Here is a 22151-nt window from a genome sequence, read left to right as displayed (position 1 = left end):
TTCCAAGACAGAAAAATAAATTTTCAAAGAATCCGTGAATTTGAAAGTTTAGCACATGGTTATCCTCTGGGGTCCGTATTTTGAGGGTCTTTTATACTCGGGGGTAATTTTACAATTACTATTAAGGACAACACAAGTATGTCAAAAACAGTTTCATCACCTCCAAAGAAAAGGAATTATATACGATAGTGACACAGATCACTAATTACCCGTAAATAACAAAAGCACGGACACTCATGCTGCATGTAACTTTTCGTAATAATAATAGCCTAAACTACTGCGACATAGGCGTGGGCCCAGTATCGTTTTATTATTTACAATATAATTTTCTAAATTGGAGCTGATGAAAATGAAACATTTTCTTGTAATATATATTAACTATTTATCATTAATATCATATAACATTCATATATTAAATGTGATAATACATCAATACTATTCAACTTTTTATGTTGTTATTTTGTTTGGCTCACGCATAAAAACTGTTTACTTTCGATAACACGGCCACGCCACAGTCCATATTAACTTATTTTTATTAATGCACCGCATGTTAACATTGGCGCGTGAATTATGTTGCACAAGTGAGACGTTCTTTTTTAATTCAAAGGAAATTATTGGGTGAGAAATGAAATCCACGTTGGGTTTTGGACCAAGACAAGGAAATCCCAGTCGCTGGGTTACTTTATATGTCTCCCCCTCGGCAACCCTCGTGAGGAGACAAATAATGTAACCCCTTGACTTGGATTTTTTTTGTCTCGGTCCAAAACCCAACATAGATGCTATATAAATTTGACACGAAAATGTTATACTTATCATTTTATAAAGGGGGAGGGGGGGAATCAATCCCATGTCTTCCACTGAATCCGTTTTAGCTGTAAAGCAGCATACCAGATACAGAAATCGGCTAAATGCTGTTGAAAGAAACTGGTTTGCATGTTTTATTTTTTATTTTATTTTCTTTTGTTTTCTTCTTTGTCTCAATAGCAAAATGTTCCAACAGCCACAAACAGGAAACTGCACAGAAATAATTAAAAGTCTTAGATCTAATGTATCAGACTACTTTATTTCGACCGAAGACAATAAGACCTTCCCGAGCTAAACAACCCAACCCTGTGACTACGCTGGCTAGCAGCAGGGGGTTTTGAACAGACCTTTTTGCAGAAGCGTTCAAATACCGAAATAAACCTTTCTAAAAAAGGGATTAATAACCTCAATAATCAAAATAACTAACTACGTTGTGCACTCTATCCGAGAGTTCCTCTCTAATAGACCCTCTTGGGGGTTATCACGCTATTTCTCCGACCATGAACTTGCTAATAGCGACTACATCACAAAAATTGAACCAACTTGAGGTCGTGCCTCCCTGCTACTGTAATTAAACCATTATATTACATCAATAATAATGGTACATTCGGAATCTCATACTGCAAGAATAGCTCGAGAACGATTAGAAGCAATTAAGAAATTTCGTCCTGTCAGAGATTCATTCAGAGACAACTTACGAGCGCAGCAGGAAGCACAAATTGAACATGAAGAAGACGCTAAAAAAAACTATTTAAACCCGTCACTGCAGCTACTGAGAAAGTTAAAACTGTCATCAAAGAACATCTACTTTCGGTATCAAAATAAACTGCAGAAGAAACGGAAAAAATAGCAAGAAGAACTAAACAAACAAAAAAGATTTTACGAGATCTTCCAACTGATATAGCTGCGGCTCAACCTCTACCCGTCGATGAAAAAAAACTTGAGGGTATTGGTAAAATTCGTACTGAAATGGCCGACGTGAAAAAAAAAAAAAAACTTCCACCTAAACCTAAAACAGGAAGAGAGAATGTTAAACTGACTGAAAAATTTAGAGAGGAGTTTATCGAAGATGGTAGAAATACTGAAGAAGATGATTTACCCGAAAACATATTATTTGGTATATATAATAAATCTGAAAAATTAAAACCCGGCCATGAAAAACAAACAACGAAAAATTTGTTAATTGTGTATATCGTATATATTGCAACACAAAACAAGTAAAAAGTAATGATTATAGATACGATAGACTTGCTAAAGGAATAAAAACACTTGATGAAATGAGACTAGAACAAATAGAACAAGAGCAAAAACCTTCATATCAACTTCCTCCACCTTTGCAACAAATAGAAAGACAACAAATAGAACAAATTCCTTCACCGCAGCAAAAACCTTCAACCATGCAACGGGCAAAACCCGACGACTTACTACACTGAGGAAGCCAATTGAGGAGTTTAAAAGAGAAAGGGAACAGACGTTGGCAAGGAAGGATGATGATGATTCTCCCGGTGCCGTAGGAAGTTCTTTCTGGACTACATCAGGAGGAAATAATCTTGATTGTCCTGATAATATCCTTAATGATGTACAACGGTTAGAATTTCTTACAGGAGGAATACGTGCTGGAAATAACTCACCAGAAATAATTAATGAAGCAGCTGATATTTGTCAACGATTATTTCAAGGTGGTATTATGGATATCGGCGTTTACCGAGAACTTATCGATGAAATTGTTGATGATTAGGCAGCATGATTAGATACATGGTAAATAAAATAAGATGATTGTACACAATAATCATCGTAAATCCGTACCTGTCAGAGTAGTAAACTCACGATTACTAATCTACAGAGCAATTTACGGAGATGGATTTGGTGATGTTGCTCAAGGATTATTTAGAAGGATAGCCCCAAACGTAGCACCTGTCGCAAAACAATTATCGAAGAAAGCTATTGATGTTGTTCGTGAATAACTCCTGGTGCAATTATCAATGTTGCTGGTTAGGCGTTCTCGGGGGTCAAAGATAGACTAGCTCGATTAATAAGACGAAAATCACAACCAGTAAAATTACCAAGTACTGAAATTATGTCCGCAGACGTCAGTAAAATAATAAATCAAGCTGCAAATATAAAAACTAGCAGCACTAGCATATCAAGGAATCGGTGAATAAGGAAATAATATTTCAAGTTTAATATCAGGAAGCGGATGATTCTTGTGTTAGACGAAAATAATTATAATAAGATATTCAAGAGCATGTCCGACACAGCATCTGACATGGAAGCAGCTGTCCATAAGGATGAGTCTGTGCGTGATTATCAGTTTTATTTTTATGACGCACGATTACCAGATCAACGTGGAAGAATTGAACTACAAGTTCATGATACAAGTAGATATTTTATTCAGGTAGAAAGTAAAATTGTAAGAACAAACGCTGATAATTACGCAGATGCAGTAAAACTTGGTTTTGTCAACAACGGTATTATGGCATTATTTGATAGCGCCACATATATGATTGATGGAAAAAATATTGAATCGATTCAGAAAGATGTCAACGTTGCTACAACAATAATAGGATTAGCAAGATATTCTGATGATTATACAAGATCAGCAGGTCCCACGATGATGTTTGTAAAAGATAAAACTGGTCACCCAGATGAGAATCCTATAATATAAGACGACCAAGAAATTTTGCAGGAAACGCTGACGCTGATGTGCCGCCAGTAGTTCATGGTGCTAATCCGAATTTTAACCTGGGATTCGCAGCACGTAAAAATATGTTGCTAGGAGGTGATAGAAGTTTTTCATGTACAATTCCACCATCGCATAGTTTTGGATTTCGTAGGAATGTTGCAAACGTTTTTTTTTTTTTTTGTGGAGCTAGATACACGGTTGTTTTTTTAAGAAATGGTGATGATAACGATGCAAGCTGGAGACCTGCTGGTGATTCTGGTAAAGAAGTATTAACAAAATTTTCCTTGTTGATGCCGGTGATGACTCAAACGATCGCAGAAGAACAAACAATTACTTTATTTCATGGACACAGGTGGTAAATCCTTGTTGTCATAGTTGACAACAAGCGCGGATAGTACACAAAGTGATACTAACGGTCAGTTTGCATGGTATATAGCATCACAACAAGGTGTTTCTTCACCGCGGCATCTTTTTATTACGTTTCAGAATTATGATCGTTTAAATAATCAAGAACGTACCCATATGATATTTGACAAACTAGGTATCACAGATATCTCTTTGCGAATAAATGGACAACAAGAACCAACATAAATTATACAACGAAATTATGAACAAAATCATATAGGACGTGTTTATCATCGTTTGATGTCATTCATGGGACGTGATCAAAATGTGGATACCGGTTTGCAAATATCACAGTTAGATTTTACAACACTATATCCGATCTATTACTTTTCGCTGGAGCATCTTGATCTATCAAAACAATCTGTTGTTGATATACATCTCAAAGCAACATTAAATACAGGTGGTGGTGTTAATTACAGAGTAATTGCGGTCATACTTAGCGACAAAGCGATGTTACTTGAAAGTGGTAGCGGTCGATTGAGAGTTGTTGATGCACCTTTGGAAAATCTTTAATTGTGTTATTTAAAAACACGAATATTTATCATAAAATGTCGTACAGTCATGTTAATGTCACTCTGACTCCCAGTCAGGTGAAAACATTACAATCAAAAGACGCGAGCGTATGTGGGACAAAATTAACATTAAAACAAGATCAGATTTCTAGTGGTGGTCCAAATAAACTGTCACTAACCAAGAATCAAGTAAAACACTTCAAAAAAGCACTAAAGTCAAAAACTGGAGTTCAACTTCATCTTTCTCCGAGTGCTGTTAAAGATATGGTTAAAACAGGTGGTATAATTCCACTTCTTGCAGCAATACCGGCTGCTACCGCTCCAGCCATAGCAAAAGCAGCTGCGTTAGGTGCTGTTGGAACCGCTGCTTGAATGGCACTGAAGAAAGCAACAAGAAAAGGATATAAAAACGAGAAAGGGTCTAAGATTACCAGGAATTTACCTGGGGAGAGGTCTAAGATTACCAGGGACCTATCTAAGAAAAGGTCTGAGGATTCCAGGAGCCTAAACTTCACACCGATGTCAAATTTTGATTTACGTGATACTGCTAAACGATTAAAAATATAAAAAAAATTCAGAGGTGTTTTTATGCGAGATCAATTATCAAAACAACCGAACGAACTCGAAACGGGTATTATTGATCTCGACTCAAATCCAGCACCCGGTACTCATTGGGTATCGTACGCGGTTGATCCACGTGGAATCGTTTATTTTGATTCGTACGGGTTAGCTCCACCGGGTGAGTTTATCAAGTATGTCGCGCCACTTCACACGCTAGTCTGGTATTGAACGCTACCCACACAACCAATGATAGATTCGCCAATATGTGGCCGAGATGCAATTAATGTACTTAACGCTATGTCAAAATCATCCAAACCGCCACATAAAGTAGTGCATGATTATACGAGTAACCGCTTCGTTGCGCGCAAGGTGTTTTAAACAGATCTTAGATCAAGAATCTTATATAATGGTTGATATTTACAAAAAGAGATCTTCTTCTACCGGCGTTAAAAAAAAGTCTGATCACATTGATCTGTCGAAGTACGCGACTAAAGATGAACTAGCTGATATTATGAATCTTGCTAGAGTTGACCCAGATGAGGATGTTATTTTTCAAGATCGATATGGCAAGCTAAAAACTAGCAATATCAAATGGAATGATATAGTTCGACGAGTACTTGGTACGGTCACGAATAACATCCCTGTGTTAACTAATGACGGAAAAATCAGGGATTCAAGTATGTCGTTTGCAATCATCAGAATAAAATTACAAGAAGCGTTTGCTTATCGTTTAAGAAACACCGGCGACACAATGACGGGAGAACTCAGCATGAACGGGAATAAGACAGTAGTGCTCAGAGATCCAACATCCGACGAAGATGCCGCAACGAAAAAGATATGTTGACACCAACTACAACACCGTAGATGGTAAATTATCCACGTTGTGGGTCGAGCATGACGTTCACGTAAACGCGTTTGCAAGACTTCGTAGAAACTTTCAAAAAATTAATGAAACCGCAGAGGAATTCTTTGGTACTCCGCCCACCGCTGATATGAAACTCTCTGATATCAAAACTAACATTGATACGATAAAAAAAAAAACACAAGAAAATATAGTAACGGGGATTCCGGAGATCGTCAATAAAGTTAGTCTGATTAAAATTTCAGCGGGAGTAACTCCCGAGCATATTACCAACATCGTATACACAGTATCATCGGGATTTGCAACGTGGTCACAGAAAAATAATACTCTTAAATATACCGCAACAGTCACTGGCGTGTACAGGCTGTCTGTGTTCAGTGCTGCAAAATTCGAGATATTACAACATATCCATGGCAACATTCAACTGATAAGATTTCTGGAGTTGTGTATATCATAATAAACAAGGGAATCGAAGAAACATTTATTCTGGAAGCAGCTGATAAGAAATTAACCGCAACATCCTACTGGTGGCGTCTGAAATTTGTAGCTGAAACACATCAATCGGTTACTGAATAAAATACAAAGAGTACCTCAATCGACGATGCATCGCAACATTATAGGTACAATCAAACACGTGAATGGCAAACAGCGCTAAAAGATATCGTCGAAAAATATACGGTAAAAGTAAAAAAATATCGACGACGATTGGTTATAGTCGACGTGATTGTTTATACAGTATCCGCTGTTGTTGTGTCCACCTGCGTGTTATTATCAACAATGACAATTATGGCACCATTAGCCGTCACAACCTGTATTTCAGCTACAATAACGATTGCAGGTGTTCTTAATATCATCGCAAACAAATATGCACCTGCATGAAGGAAAAAGTATCCGATTACATGATAATATTACACACAGCGACGGTTGCATAATCCAAGTTATCTTCGTTGTTATCAGCAAGCCTCAGTGATGGAATAATTTCTGATTTCGAGTTTTCAGAAATGACTAAAACATAAAACTGCGCTGGTATTAAAGGTACGAGTAATAATAATGGCAACGTCAATAGAGCTACTCCAGCAGATCGTGACAAACACAAATCCACCAAAAACAACAATGATCTCAGTAAGTTCGACTACTCCTGAATTTAGCATACACTTTCCAACTGCTATTCTAGTAAAAGAAATTGCACTAGCGCAATTACGGGTATATCATAGTTGGCCAAATATCAGATCGAAATCATTTAATGGCACATCAGCAAATAATTCGGTTGTATTTGCTGATAAGAACAAACCTAGTGCCGATAGCACCCAGGAAACATCTGACTGGGTTGTTGTTGGAATACCAAATGGTAGTTATCAGACTGAGCGAGTCAGCGCAGAATAAAATCAATAACAGGAAAAGAATCAAAAATATCGATTAACGTTTATGAACCAGCCTTATCCGCTAAGGTTGAAATACACTCTCCTGATTATGTCGTTGATATCTATCAATCATCGATCAGAAATGTTTTACGTTGGCCTGAAGTAGCACCTGATTGGGTGATATATATATATATATATCTTTAAATTAAATTTTTAAATATGAAACAGTCGCAAATATAATCCTCATATACCACCGCATTCTAGTAAGTTCAGTGGGTGTGTTTGGTGAGTGACAACACTGTACATAAATTTTAATACGGGGTATTCCCCACGCACAACACCCTTTTCAACCAGTGTCAGTAATTTTCCATTTACCTCAGAATGGAGCAGTGACCGATGCCAGTAATTTTCCATTGAGTTCGAAATGGAAAAGTAACCAGTGCCAGTAATTTTCCATTGACCTCAGAATGGAGCAGTAACCGATTACAGTAATTTCTATTGAGGTTGAAATGGAGCATTAACCGGTTTCAGTAATATGCCATTGACCTTAGAATGGAGCAGTAGCCGATGCCAGTAATTTTCCGTTGACCTCAGAATGGAGCAGTAACCGATTTCAGTAATTTTCCATTAAGGTTAAAATGAAGCAGTAATGTCAGAAGAAACTGAAATCTACTAGTTGGTTTATTACACATTTCTGTAGTACTGTTATATAAATGAACCAAGAATCTGTAATAACGAACTACGGTTGATCCTGATTATCAAGCCGGGTTACAGGGCCACAGTAATTATATTTTATAGCGGAAAATATAAAAGTCGCAAATAAGAGTAACCACCGACAGGTGTCAGTCATGGGACTCGATCGCCGGACCTCGAGTTTCGTAATTCGACACTCTAACAATGAGCTAGGGAAGCATCTGACAGATATACGTATTATAAATTAATATATAGTTACCTACAGATCGGTTTCTGAATAGATTGTAAGCTATATATATTTCTGCATTAAAACAGCGCTTTCTGAACAGATTGTAAATATTTATGTAATAAAACAGCGGTTTCTGAACACACTGTAAGTATTTCTGCACTAAAACAGTGGTTTCTGCATTGAAAAAATAGTCTTTTATCATAATAGCGGAAGTATAGTAAAATTGAATTATTTTCACCAAAACTCTGACCACTGCACCATTAAACGTTTTATAGTTACCTACATATCGGTTTCTGAACACACTGTAAACTATATATATTTCTGCACAAAATTTATGTATATAACAGCGGTTTCTGAACAGATTGTAAATATCTGCACTCAAACAGCGTGTTCTGCCTTGATAAAATCGAGTCTGAAAAAATATATGTACATATCCTACCACGGCGCCGTTATAATTACATACAGATCGGTTTAAATATTTCTGTATTATAACAGCGGTTCCTGAACAGATTGTAAATATCTGTACTCAAACAGCTTGTTCTGCCTCGAGTTCTCGTAACAGATCTAAACATAACTTGTTATATTGTAGGACACACGATACTAAGTCAACTCCAATAGTAAACATATGGAAACACCATCATATTCAAAATTCAGTAACTTAAAATTTCTGGGTGCTGATGATGAGACCTATAATTCTCCATGCACATCTGACCTCGGTGCAAGCTTATGTGTGGAGAACACCATATGACCCGCGGCATTTTGTTTACATACATGTGCATGAAACACATGTTATTGACTCTGCACCACATGAATCAGGTACTACTTTCATTATTGTGTACTCCTGAGTCAAGCCTGTAAGAATGCTAAAATTGCATCAGTAGATATTTGTCTATATTTTTTTTAAATTACATATAGGATAACCTCTCAAAAGATATTTTTACTAAAATTTTAATTTTCATTATTAACCAATTATGGACCACCAAACCCGTAAATACTCTATTATTACTCGCACATTTCTAGACTGGTTCACAGTTCATCCGTATAATTAGTACCGTGTGTCCTGTACGATCTAACCACGTTTATGTTTCTGTTTTGTAAGATAGAAACCATAAATATCCTTCTACTAGTACACTTAGGTTACATCAGTGATATTAATTACGACGTAGATGGATGACTAACTAATTACGACCATAAAAATCACAATCTACGGTGATATATATTTACAGAATTATCTCCCTTCGCTCAAGTCGTAAGCAGTATATGGGCGAATTGAGGACCCAAAAATAAAAAAATAAAATAAATGCTTAATAAATATAATTTGAGGTAATTACTTACTAGAGATAATATTTTATATCCATTATTGATATTGGAAGATGATTCTTTGCTTATATTTCCTGGGAAAGGTAGATTTGGTTATATTTTCTACGACGTATTTTACCACATGCTAGTTGATATCAAAATATCTCGCAGCAGTATACATTGATTGAAACGTTTTGTCTTCACCAGTATTTACATTTGCAGATTTAACCACCCTCCTTGCAACTGTTTTTTTACGAGTCCCTCCCTGTGCAAAGTTCTCGCTCTGTCTAATAGCTTGAAGTTTGGATAAACTATTGCCGGTTTTCACACCGTTGATGTGATCAATCACAAGACCATCTTTGATCACTCCAAAGAAACACTCGTATGTGAATGGGTGACAGTAATATCTTTTCTTCCCAACACTAATCATGAGATAACCGTGATTAACAACAAATCCAACTGGTACTTTCCTCTGACAGTGTCTGATTAAACCATCACGATTTGCTTCGTAGTTTGTCATTATATGATGCTTTACAAACTCGTGATTTATATTTTGCTCCATATATATAATATTATTTGTTTAAATCATAATTTGCCTGAAAACTAATTAGATAGTCCTCTACGGATTTTATAGCTCCGTCATTGACCGAGTCGGGGTCATTATGTTTTTTATCATAGTATATTTTAAGTTCTCTTTATCTTTTTCCACCACCACGCGCACACAACTGTTCTTTACGTTTACCTCCACTACCACATCGCAGACACGGTATTGGTCCTAGATTTGTCCGTATAATTCCTTTTTACACGGTATATTACAGGGGTTTAATGAACCAATCATCAACCATTTGCATCGGGACATTGTATACATAGTATTTTAGTTAAAAATATTTGTTTGAAATATAATATGAACGAGTTCGATAGATTATCCAGAATCAAACCCAAGAAAACAAATAAATTTAATCTCGACAGGATATTTCCTGACTTGCTAATAAAAATTCTGGTTGATCTGAAAAATAAAAGTTTGATCAATATAATTCAAGAGAGAATTTAGTGAAGATGGTGCATATCATGTATGGTCAACGTTCAAGATTATACGCAACAACATCATCGATGCTACGATGAATGACGAACGAGCAGAAACTATCATTAATCACCTTGACAATCGAAAATATCTTTTCAGAATAAAATTTGTCGTGCTAACAGAAACAGATAATTGCGTTATCCATGACAAATATGATCCTGTACGCCATGGTGAAAAAATTGCCATACTGAGTAGAAATTCCAAACCAGGAATGTTGACTGGTATTGACAAACCGAATTATGAACGAGCGTATCCTATAACAGCAGTTATGTACGGAATCTATCCGATAAATGAGAAACGTAGCGATGATAATCTGAAACCGATGTAATTTTCAAAAATAAATTGTGTAACTGGACGGGTAACATAACACTTTACCATTTTGACTCGTGGAAACGGATAAAAGACGTAAAATAATAACGGAGTGGGGAGAAATGGTTAAAGATACCGGGGCGTCTATCAAAGATGTCGCTGAGTTAGGAAAAAAAACTAAAATTCCCAATAACTGTAAGAGCAATAACAGGACAAATATTGTTTGAATCAAAATATAAATCAAAAGGAGCTTCGATTGAAATTATTGATCACAATGCGCAGGCCTGGACTAGCGCAGTAACAATATTTCCACGAAATCGAACTGTTAAATTTTATGTTGATAATATATTTGATTTTATTAACGAAGTAAGTAAAAACGATCCTCTGTCAGTATGGTTATTTCAGAGTTCTGAAAACGATGGTGAACTGATTAGACCAGATGGAAGTATTTGCATGGAAGAAAAAGTAAGTATGATCAGTTTGTACGACCTAATGGCGTTATTTATCGAACAGATCTTCTTCACACAAAAATGAAAAATCTTGCAATAAAATATACTGATGTTACTGAAGAACTATTGAGCAACGGTTTAACTGTTCCGTCAGTTGCGGCTCAGTTTGCTAGAAAGAAAAATTTGTGGAAACCAACTCGGTCTACTTTTCTTGATGATATAATATCGAGTTGTGTCGATTACGGACAAGGTGGATTGTGGAATACTAAATACGATCATAAAGATGTTATTTCGGCTGATATGGTTGCATGTTATCCGAGAAGTTTTCTTGGATACGGAGATTGTTCTGTATACTTTAAAAGATTTGGTCATTCGACACTCGAAATGACGCGAATATCGATCAATGGACCATTACCGGATTTTGACCTGACTAGATTTGCTTGTGTCGAATCATTCGAGTTTGCTAAAGATCTCCATACGATTTGTTCTGTTTGGTTCGGTAGGCATTTTTTTCAGAAAAACGCTGGGTACCCATAGTACTATTACGGTATATGCTTGATTGTAAAATACTAGTATCGCTGACGATCAGTGAAGCAATTATATCATATCGAAAACAAACCGAAGTTTGGTTACCACAGCAAAAGGAATATTCCGATGATAAAAATCCCGATTTGACCGATTACGAGGGTAAAATCGCAAAAGATCTTGGCAGAAACATAATTGGAAAGTTCACCCAAGGAGGATCATAAGATCATGAGTTAGATTTGATAATCGCTGATACAACGAATAGAAACACGTTTATAAGTCGAGAAATAGCTCAAGTGGAAACAAACTAGGTACAAATGTGAGTTACATGGACGGTGAGTCACCGCAGTTTACACATTTAAGATCTTCACTGTTAGCATGCGTTTCGATAAATCTATCATCGATGATAAATAAGATTTCTGAGTTTGCTGTCAGAGTCGCTACGGATTCATTTTACTTCAATAAAAAATATTCAGGATCGTTGGAAAAATTAAATATCGATACTTGTGCATCGTGGGGTTCGTGGAGAATAAAAAAAGAAAATATATAGAAAAATATTTGCTTGAAACGAGTGAATAACGGATATATTTCATCGAGTGAATGAAAATGCTAGAGTTTTTCACCCACGAGATGAAATGTATCCGTTATTCACTCGTTTCAAGCAAATATTCTTTTTATTTTATGCTCACATACTTTGGCTACCTAAAGTTTGTGACACAGTGAATTAGCAGATTTCTTACGGTAATGTCAGCTGTTTAGCGTACATGTTCTGCTGTGCTATGTGTACCTGCGCACAAAATTAGTTCCACATCAGATTGATACAAATTAACTGATATTTCCAGAATAACAAACTTCAAGTTTCAAGGATAACAGGCAGGGATTATTAATAAGAAAACAACCACAAGTAATTCATCAATGTATAACTGTTTTTTTTTTATTAGCGCGCAAGAAAATATTAAAAACGTTAAACCAAAGTGAAATTGACGAGACGCCATTTTTTAACATTCGAATCGGTGATAACGGTGAGTGAATGAAGTTGAATTTGGCTAAAATAACAAGAGTTCAGGATCATGTGAGAAACTTTAATACAAATATGCAGGATCTAGTGGACATTTCAAGTGTATTTTATTCACTGTCGGTGTCACTGGAAATAATACGTCTCCATTTCCTCGGCTGTGAAGACACACTCCCGCTGCTCTTCGCATTTTTACCACTGACGTACTGTGTAGTCTGTGAAAGCGACTGAGTTTCGCTTCTTTGCTGAAAGTGTATATGGACGTCGCCGTGAATAATTGCATTTGTAAGAATACCAGGGAATTCATGTCCAGGAATTGATTGACATTCTTTTGTAGAGGAGCTGACGGTCGCTGGTGCCATTGGTGGGGCTGTTTCACGTATGGCAGGCTGGAGGACATATGATAATGCAGGTACTTTACACAAAATGTTTGAAATATTTTTTCTTTGGGCGGGGTTTAAGTTACTGTAGTTATTTAATGAGTTGATGTTTTTGTGTCCTGATATTTGAACTATTTGAATCGCTGAAATTCCTTCATCATTGAGCTTCTGGATGAGGTGTTTCCGAACACTATAAATAGAAAGTGTAAATTGTAAACAGTATAATTACATGTATGCAAGTGGTACGTACATGCATGTATTCATAGCTTACCGTAGTTTTACATTTTTCTGTACTTACACAGTTTCACCAAAGTACTTGCTATGATACAGGTAAATTGCATTATTACTGTATTTTTAACATGTTACAACTGTCTTCATATTATGCTAAGGTGCAGATGAAAATTTCAGATTAGCAAAGGTTATCTATGGTATTTTGAATTGAACAGGATTACTTCAATGAGATTGCATCTACTTAAATGTAATGACATTTGCATGTGATAAATAAGTATTTAGAATTTACCTGTAAGGAGTTATACGCTTGTCAGTAGGAGAGACACCTGTATCAGTCATCATTTTCTTCATGATCCCATATAACTTGTTGATCCCCATTGGTGTCTTTTTGTACCAGCACTGTCCAGGTTTGGGGTTTGCCACATTTATTAAGAGAAAAAAGGGACTCTCAGGGACATTCATATCTGCAGGACGCTTGTTTCTATAAAGTTTGTAAAGACCTACAGGGTCTTTCTGAGGTATGTCAGGTATGGCATATTCTCTTGGTTTTGCTAGTCTGAAAAAATAGAATGAATTACTTCATTAGATTTTATTCACTTGTACGCATGTACAATCATTTGTCTTAATGACAAATTAAAACTTGATTGATTCAAGGATGATGCATTATTTTCTTTTCAGATCCCTTCAACTCGTTCAGCTTTTACAAGGATAATGAACTGAAACCTATGCTTGCTAACTTGAGTTTTTTGGGGTACTTTGTTATTTGATTTGAAGTATACCAGGAACTCAATAACCAGCATAGTGTTTAATGTGCAGCACTGGCAATGAGTTTTGACACTTCTTGTTACATCAGAGTGACGGAAGAAAATAAAAGGTTATTTTTGTTTTCTAGCAGGTAAAACTTTTCAAACTGGCTTATTTTATACACTAAGCAAATTTTCAGAAATGTATGACATTCATTATTTTTACATTATGCACTTATTCATGGTAATTCTATGTTTTAATTATTTTGTCCTTATTCAAAGTATTTGCAAGGATCCATAACATTCTTTACCTTATATTTCTTTCATTCACTCCGGTTCTTGTTTTTGTCTGTCTTTCAGTATTATACACAATATACTCCTGGTTGCTGTCATCTACTTGCTGGGAGATGTCACCCCACTGCAGGTTGTGTGTTTCCTTTCCTGTCCGCATACCAAAGTGGTACAGGTGAGCCACATTGAATATAAAAGAGCAGTCGGATTGTCAGCACCCAGAGTCTTAGCCTCATACATCTTCTGTAGGTCCTGGTCAGAAATTGGGTCTGATGCCCTCGGTTTGTTGCCTTTTCCCAACTTCTTTAGATCCTTCAGCTTCATTTTTAGAACAGATCTACTCTTGTCAAATTGAATGTCATTTATTATGGAAACACCATACGACTTTGTGCGTAGATAGCGATCAATTGATGATATCATACCTCTAAGTGATGATGGTTCAAATTCATCACCTCCTTTTTTCCTGACAGATAAGATGAAATGAGATATATGTTGGTTTAGATCTGTTGGTGGGATAAACTCTGGGAATCTTTGTTTCCATCCCTCTGAAGAGAAGCCATGAACAATTTCAAGTCATCTTCAGTTTTTTTATTTTTGGTGTTGATATTTGCCTATTCTTCCAAGGAAACATCCACATCTTCAGAAGTCACTTTATTAAATCTGTCACATTGAAAGAAATTTTTTGGCTGTATCATTTGAAAATCTATTTCTTGAATATTTTCATCATCACTTGTCACATCTGACAGTAATAGTTCTACTGCAATTTCATCAGTACTCAGTTTTTCCACTTTAATTTTGGTTGCAGACGCCACAGAGATGACAATGACATGTACATAAGGAAAAAGTAGTTCACTGACAGAAAATGAAAGGGTGGTAAGTATGTTCTGACCCAAAAAGTAGTTCCTGTAGTGAAAAAATAACTACTTTTTCACTACAGTGAAATATCAATATTATTTTAATTTTGAAAATCAAGTAATTCACTGCTTAGCATAAAATAAACACGATTATTCAGAATCCGATGGTGTTGAAGTTAACGATATATATTGCAGAAAAAAAATCAAACATTAAAACTATCGTCTGCACCATCGGTATACGATCCAATAACCAGAAATAAAACGATTTATCTAAACGGACCTGGAGGTTCTGGTGAAACCACTCGAGCGATCGAACTATTTCAGAACTTAGATATGATCGTACTAACACCTACACACAGACTCGCGTTATAAATAAAACAACGAGGAGTACAATCATGTACTTATTACAGCTTTTTCCGATGGAACGGTGATGCATGAACTCCTGATCGAATGGGAGAAAAATGCATCCTAAGGATTATAATCTGGGATGACATATGTACAGTATCATCAGAAACATTACAAATATTTCTTGATTGGTTATTAATAAGAAATACTGCTGTGATAATGTGCGACGATCACGGTCAACCACCACCCGTATTTGAAACATCTCCACATGATTGGCTGAGAAATTTCGTTGATTATTACGAAGAAATAAATGATGATCACAGAGCACTTGATGAAGAACTAAAACAGTTTAAAAAATTAATCAGACTACAGCCGAATACAATTCAATGTGAAGTAATGCTTGGGATAATTTCAGAAACTTCTATGAACGACTTTCTGCAGACGTTGAGACCAAACGATTTGATTGTTGCAAGTGGAAAGATAACTCGTGATAGATTTCAGCAGCGGTTGTTTCAGTTACATAAAGGCAAATTTCCAACGTTACCAGTTCCGTTATGTTATCGACCAGCAGATACTCGGCGGCAAAATATTGATGTTGATATACCAGGACAGACAGAGAAACATAATTTAGTTTTAAATGATATTGTCGCAGTTGATATCAATATTGTTGAGGATGCGTTAAAAACGAACAAATCCCCGTGGACGCTAGGATACGCAATGACGATTCATTCATCCTAAGGATTAACTATTACCGATACAGTTGTTTGGTTTATAGATGATCGTATCGAGTGATCAAATTTAGCATATCTCGCAGTCTCTCGAGTCAGAAGAATATCTCAACTGCGAAGAATTGTCATGGAAGCGTCAGTGATCAATGATAATGATATTGACAATGATATAATAAGAAAAAAATTAGCTGGTTATAAACGAAATGACCAAAAAGAAAATAAACGCGATTTTGATCTTGATGTTGAATTTATCAGCACGCTGAAACAACAGCAGAATAATCATTGTGCGAGTTGTAATTGTGTGATGTTATGGAGATATTCAAATAATAATCCAAGACAATTTACCATAGATAGAAAAGATAATAGTCGAGGTCATACACGCGAAAATGTGATGTTGACCTGTTTTGAGTGTAATCGGCGTCATGGTGCTGACACTAGTGCTAGTTAAGTGATTGCGGCGGTAATTGCGTATCCTCAGGAATTACTTGTAGTTGTTCACGTGTAAACCCGCGCTGAGGAGCAGTTGAATCTAGTCTGTAGATTGCAGATATACCAGTAGATCTTGTTATGCTAGATATCTTGTACGTCGTCATACTCCAAATAGGATCAGTCGCTCCTTTTTTACCACCTTCTAGTTCACCAGGCTCATATTAATATCTTACGGTAACATTACCCAGTACTGTCTGCGTTGAAAAATCACGTCGTTGTATTCGTATATGCGCGCTTGTAATTGCATTAATGGGTTTCATGTTGGTTGTTCGAGTTACTTCATTATTTAACGCGGCCATCACACTTGGTAATGTTGCAACCCATTCACGATATCTTTTATCTTGAACAAATTTCTTTGCGTATTGATATCCAAATAAACGCTCAGCAAGTGTTCGATTAAATCGTTCAACAATTGCCTGACCGCGATGAATTGCAGTATGTCCTCGTCGTATTTTGACATCCTGTCGCTTCATCAATGATGATACTGCACCCTGAAATTCCTTGCCAGGATCAGCTTGTAGCAGCTGTGGCCATCGTATATCACCTCGTTAATCAATTCGTTCAAAAGCAGAAGCTCCTTCAGATCCTGTTTTCGTTGATATTGGTTCTGCATCTTCATATGTACTTGCATCGTCCATAACAGTTAACGCGTATTTGTATGTTCGTCTTTTAACGGTATCATGTGGCAGAAATAATAAATCGGCCTGATGAACTTCGCTTGGGACGCTGACATTAAAATGTGCAAAGTGAATTTGCTTAGGTGGCGGTAGATAAATTTGCCATATTGCCTGTCGGGATAACCAATGTGCTGCAGTGGCACGTATGACCTTTGCCGCGCTGGCACGTTTACTAATTGATTTGTTCCCTTTCCAATATCCTCTATTTGTATGTTTTTCTGCGTACAGTATCATGAGGTAAAAGCAGAATATCAGCCTGATTAACTTCATTAGGGACGCTAACATCAAAATACGCGTACTGAATTCGTTTTGATGGTGGTAGGTAAATTTGCCAGATTGCTTGTTTGGATAACTACGCTTTAGCAGTATAATGTTTAACCGCTGCTGCATCAGCAAGTTTATTAATTGCTGCTTTACCTCTCCAGTATCCTCTTGGAGAATAATAAATCGATTGCATTTATACATTACCAGCCCCTAGCGCTAATTTACTTTTCATCGCGGATCTTACTAACCAATTAGCGAATGATTATCTTATATTTTTATTTTTTTTATAGAATTTAGCGCATGAATCAACTTCACATCTGCAATATGTCTGTCTTGCAGATTTTCCCTTTTACTGGATACTCACCTGGTTTGGGTTGATCTTGATTGTCAAGTCTGATATCAAGTCGAGTACCTGGACCAGAATAATTATATCCTGGTAGATGTTTTTCTCCTAGGTATTTAGTCCGCGGAGTTCCTGGGAACTTTGATATCAATTTGGCAATATCACCTCCATCTTTTTGGGGTAAAAAAGAAAACTTTTTTCTGTTACATACTGCACATCTTCCACCATATGCTATTCTCGCATTTTTGTTGTAACCGTAGATAGATCATTATTTGCGGTTTTAGTTCTACAACGTAAACAATATAAATCCATATATTTATATAATATGGATATAAATGATTTCTCAGCGAATCGAAAACGAGAACCTGTCAAGCACCATCCTGCGTTATCGAATTCCATCAGAATGATAATAATAGGACCATCTGGAAGTGGAAAGACACAGTTGTTACTTAATCTTAAAATGAGATGGTTAAAATGGGATAAGTTGTATTTGGTAGCCCCGTCTGTAGATGATCAGAGATGCTACGATGTACTTAAAGATTTTAGTGAAAATGCAAGATTGTTGGATAAAGATATCGATGTTATCGAGTTTATAACCGATATTGATGAAGCATCGTCCGTAGATGATTTAGACGGATTTATTAATAATTTGGTTGTATATGATGATGTGATGCCGGATAAACAATCAAATCCATCTAGGATTTTTTCTCGAGGTAGACACAAGAACACTGTTGTAATTTATGTTACCCAGCATTATACACAAATACCAAAGGTGATCAGAGATAACTGTAATATTTTAGTTGTGTTTAATGGAGTCGATACGCATACGTTGCGAAATATTCATCAGACTTGGTGTGGCGGTGACATGGATATAATTAAATTTAAAAACTTCTTTTCACGAGCGCAAGCTACTCCACATCGATTTATAACAATTCATTTACATGATCCCAGAACAAGTTATCGTATAGGTCTCGATAAAATATTTGGTTAATAGCAGCAGAGGAGGTGCCACCTCAGGTTGGTTCGTTTTTGTAATGTACTCGCTATCGGCGAGTTTTACGGTTGGAGAAATAGCGTGGATAACCCCAAAGAGGGACTATTAGAGAGGAACTCTCTTATAGAGTCATCAATGCAGTTAGTTATTTTGATTTTTGAGGTTGTTAATCCCATTTTTTAGGAAGGTTTATTTCGGTATTTGAACGCTTCTACGAAAAGGTCTGTTCACCCCCCTGCTGCTTGGCTGTACCACCCCCAGTGATTTCTACCCAATCATCATCATTGCCTCCTGAAAACTAGAAACAGATCTTGCCCGTGGCAAAGGCTTAGGGCAGTTAAAGTTGATTTAAACCAACAAATACCCAAAGGACCTTTTCAGGGCTCCACACTTCTCTGGAAAAGAGATAGTATTGCCAACATCAATTAAAACTCAAATAGCTCTTTTGTACCCATTTTGTCTGTGTGAATGTATGAGTGCGTGAGTGTAGGTTCTTATTCTAAAAGTCAAAACTAAGAGACACTTACGTTTTATGCCTGGCCTATTCTAGTCCAAATTTTACATTCCAATTCACAACATATCACGCTAAAAAGTTCATGAGCTTCTTCTTTGTATCTCTTCACTGTTTCTGTTTTTCAAATTTCTTCACTGTCACAGTTTTGTTCTCCACTTCTTCCTCACTTTCTTCATGTCTTCTTTTCTTCTCCTGTTTCTCTTTCTGCACGTGTCTGAGTTCTTCCTTGGGGAAGGGTACCTCTTCTTCTTCCTGTCCATAACCCCTCTCTTCTTCTTCTTGCTTCTGTTGTTTCTTAGGGCAATCTGAAGACCAATTTTTCTTGACAATGATTACAGGTATCTTGACTTTTGTCGCTTCTAGCCCCTGTTTTGCTTTTTTGACGGTCAGGATACTCTGAAGACCAATGCCCTTTCCTCTTACAGATATAGCATGTATCTTGACTTTTATCTTGAAATGAGGATGAGTAGTTCGTTGGCTTGTTTGAAGACAATTTTCTGATGACCCCTCGCAAAGCTCTGATCAAAAGATCGATCTGGGTAGGCTCTACAGTCGTTCTGCTCGGTTTGAGAGTGAAATGAATATGAGAAGGCAAGACACACACCCTTTTTATATAAGCTGGACTGCCATGGATATAAAGTGACCGATGGTGTTTAACATGTAGTCATCTGACTTTTTGCAGTCAAGATGAAACGATCGCATCCATTCGTGACGAAAGGAGAACAAAGTAAGAGGCAGAAACGTGATATATCGCCTCGTACAATAGCTGAAGTTTTGGCACAAATTCATGCCATTGATTTTGAAGATGACATGAGTGAACCAGAATCTATACCCAGAGAGTCTTCACCTAGCCAAAGGTCACCAGTAAACCCTGAAAAGTACAATCTCATTCGAGAGATGGAAAAGTGTTCCTCAAGAAAGTGTTGAACCACGGCTTACACGTACACGGTGTATTTTAAAGATTTCAAGTCCGACGTACCACTGGAGAATGCAAAGGTCTTCATCACCGAGATGTGGGATTCTTTGTTAACCACACTGAAACACCAATGTCAAGCCAAAGAAGACGATCGCTTGAGAATTTCCATTCTTCACGACAGCTTGAAATCCCCTGTTTGGATCGAGTTTAACAACTCAGCAGAACTGACACATTCCAGAGTCATGGACATGATACAATACGTCCAACATTCCAACGACCAATTTCACATCACCGATGGAAAAGCGACACTGTTCATGACTCGCGTCTCTCCCCAAGGGGAATGGACAACGCAGAAAGGTGTTATTGGTGGACGACCTTCTCAGCATTAAGCGTAGCCTCGGCCAAATTCACAACTCTCAAGACCAGATGTGTTTAGCCCGTGCCATCGTGGTGGGACGAACGTATGACGACAAGAACGACACGGTAGAATGAAAAAGGGTCTGGGAGAACATTCGAAAATCGGACCGAGCGAAACAACGAAGTGAAGCAGAACTCCTGTTATAACAAGCTGGATTGTCCAAAGACATACCCTGTGGCATTCCTGAAATGCAAAATTTGCAAGATGTCCTAGCTACACTCAACACCTTGAAAGTGCATCCTCAAAAGTGCGTGGGCCTCTGTTGCTTCGAGGCCAAGATTTTAAGGAAGGAAAATACATTCACATCTGTCTTCACGATGAATATTTCGATGCCATTACCAGTATCAGCGGATTCCTGGGATCCAAATATTTTTGTGAGACATGTGAGTAAGGCTATAACAATCGAGAGCAACACAAACATTGTGGATCGAAATGCTCAGAATGTTTGGCCTCTCAACCCTGTCTAGACGAAGGAAAAAAACGAGTGCATTGTTCAGTTTGTCAGCGCACTTTTGTCAGCCCTGCCTGTTACCAACAATATCTAAAGACGCAAGGTTCACCGCAGAAATTTGCTTGTCAACTGCTGAGATTGTGTCCCACGTGTGGACTAGGCATACGTACCAATAATGCCAAGGCACACGTATGTCCATGAAATAAATGTCACATTTGTCACCAAATGCTGGACTTGGAACACCAATGCTACATTCAAAAATACTAACTCCAACAAGAGGAGGAAGATGACCACAAGAAGAAAGGCAATTTCATCGTTTTCGATTTCGAATGCATGCAAGAGACTGGCGTTCACATTTCTAATTTCTGCGTGGCTCATCGAGCGTGCGATAAGTACATCCAAGAACCTATCTTAAGTCATTGCCCTCAATGCAGTAAGATTCCTGGAGGACGTGAAAAAATCTTTCGAGGGCCAAGCACACTGGCCAATTTTGCCCAATGGATCTTAGACCCCATCGACGAGACGTGGAGCATAGAGGACATCGAACGTTACGGAGATTGTCATCGCCATGCCACAGTAATGGCCCACAATTTCTCGGGATACGATGGACAGTTTCTTTTGAGGTTCCATACGGAACAAGGCACCAAACGTCATAAAGTCTTTTTGATCATAGTCAAAACCAATTCCATGCAAGTGGGACAAGTACAGTTTAAAAAGTGGATGAG

General features: G+C 37.1%; 1 protein-coding gene across 1 annotated transcript; it reads right to left on the bottom strand.

Moving 5' to 3' along the window:
• Positions 1–12728: 12728 nt before the first annotated feature.
• On the bottom strand, positions 12729–14933 carry LOC149786923 (uncharacterized). The gene is made up of 3 exons (XM_089978297.1): positions 14454–14933; positions 13689–13955; positions 12729–13358 (listed from the first exon to the last, which is right to left on the bottom strand). Exons 1-3 carry the CDS (start codon positions 14591–14593, stop codon positions 12899–12901), a joined length of 867 nt encoding a protein of 288 aa, XP_089834423.1. The 5' UTR covers positions 14594–14933; the 3' UTR covers positions 12729–12898.
• Between the last annotated feature and the right edge of the window lie 7218 nt (positions 14934–22151).

This window comes from Sinohyriopsis cumingii, chromosome 12, assembly GCF_028554795.1.
Source record: "Sinohyriopsis cumingii isolate HCF-2022 chromosome 12, ASM2855479v2, whole genome shotgun sequence".
Taxonomy (NCBI): domain Eukaryota; kingdom Metazoa; phylum Mollusca; class Bivalvia; order Unionida; family Unionidae; genus Sinohyriopsis; species Sinohyriopsis cumingii.
Note: the sequence above shows the minus strand (reverse complement) of the source record. Positions and strands in the feature narration are given on the sequence as shown.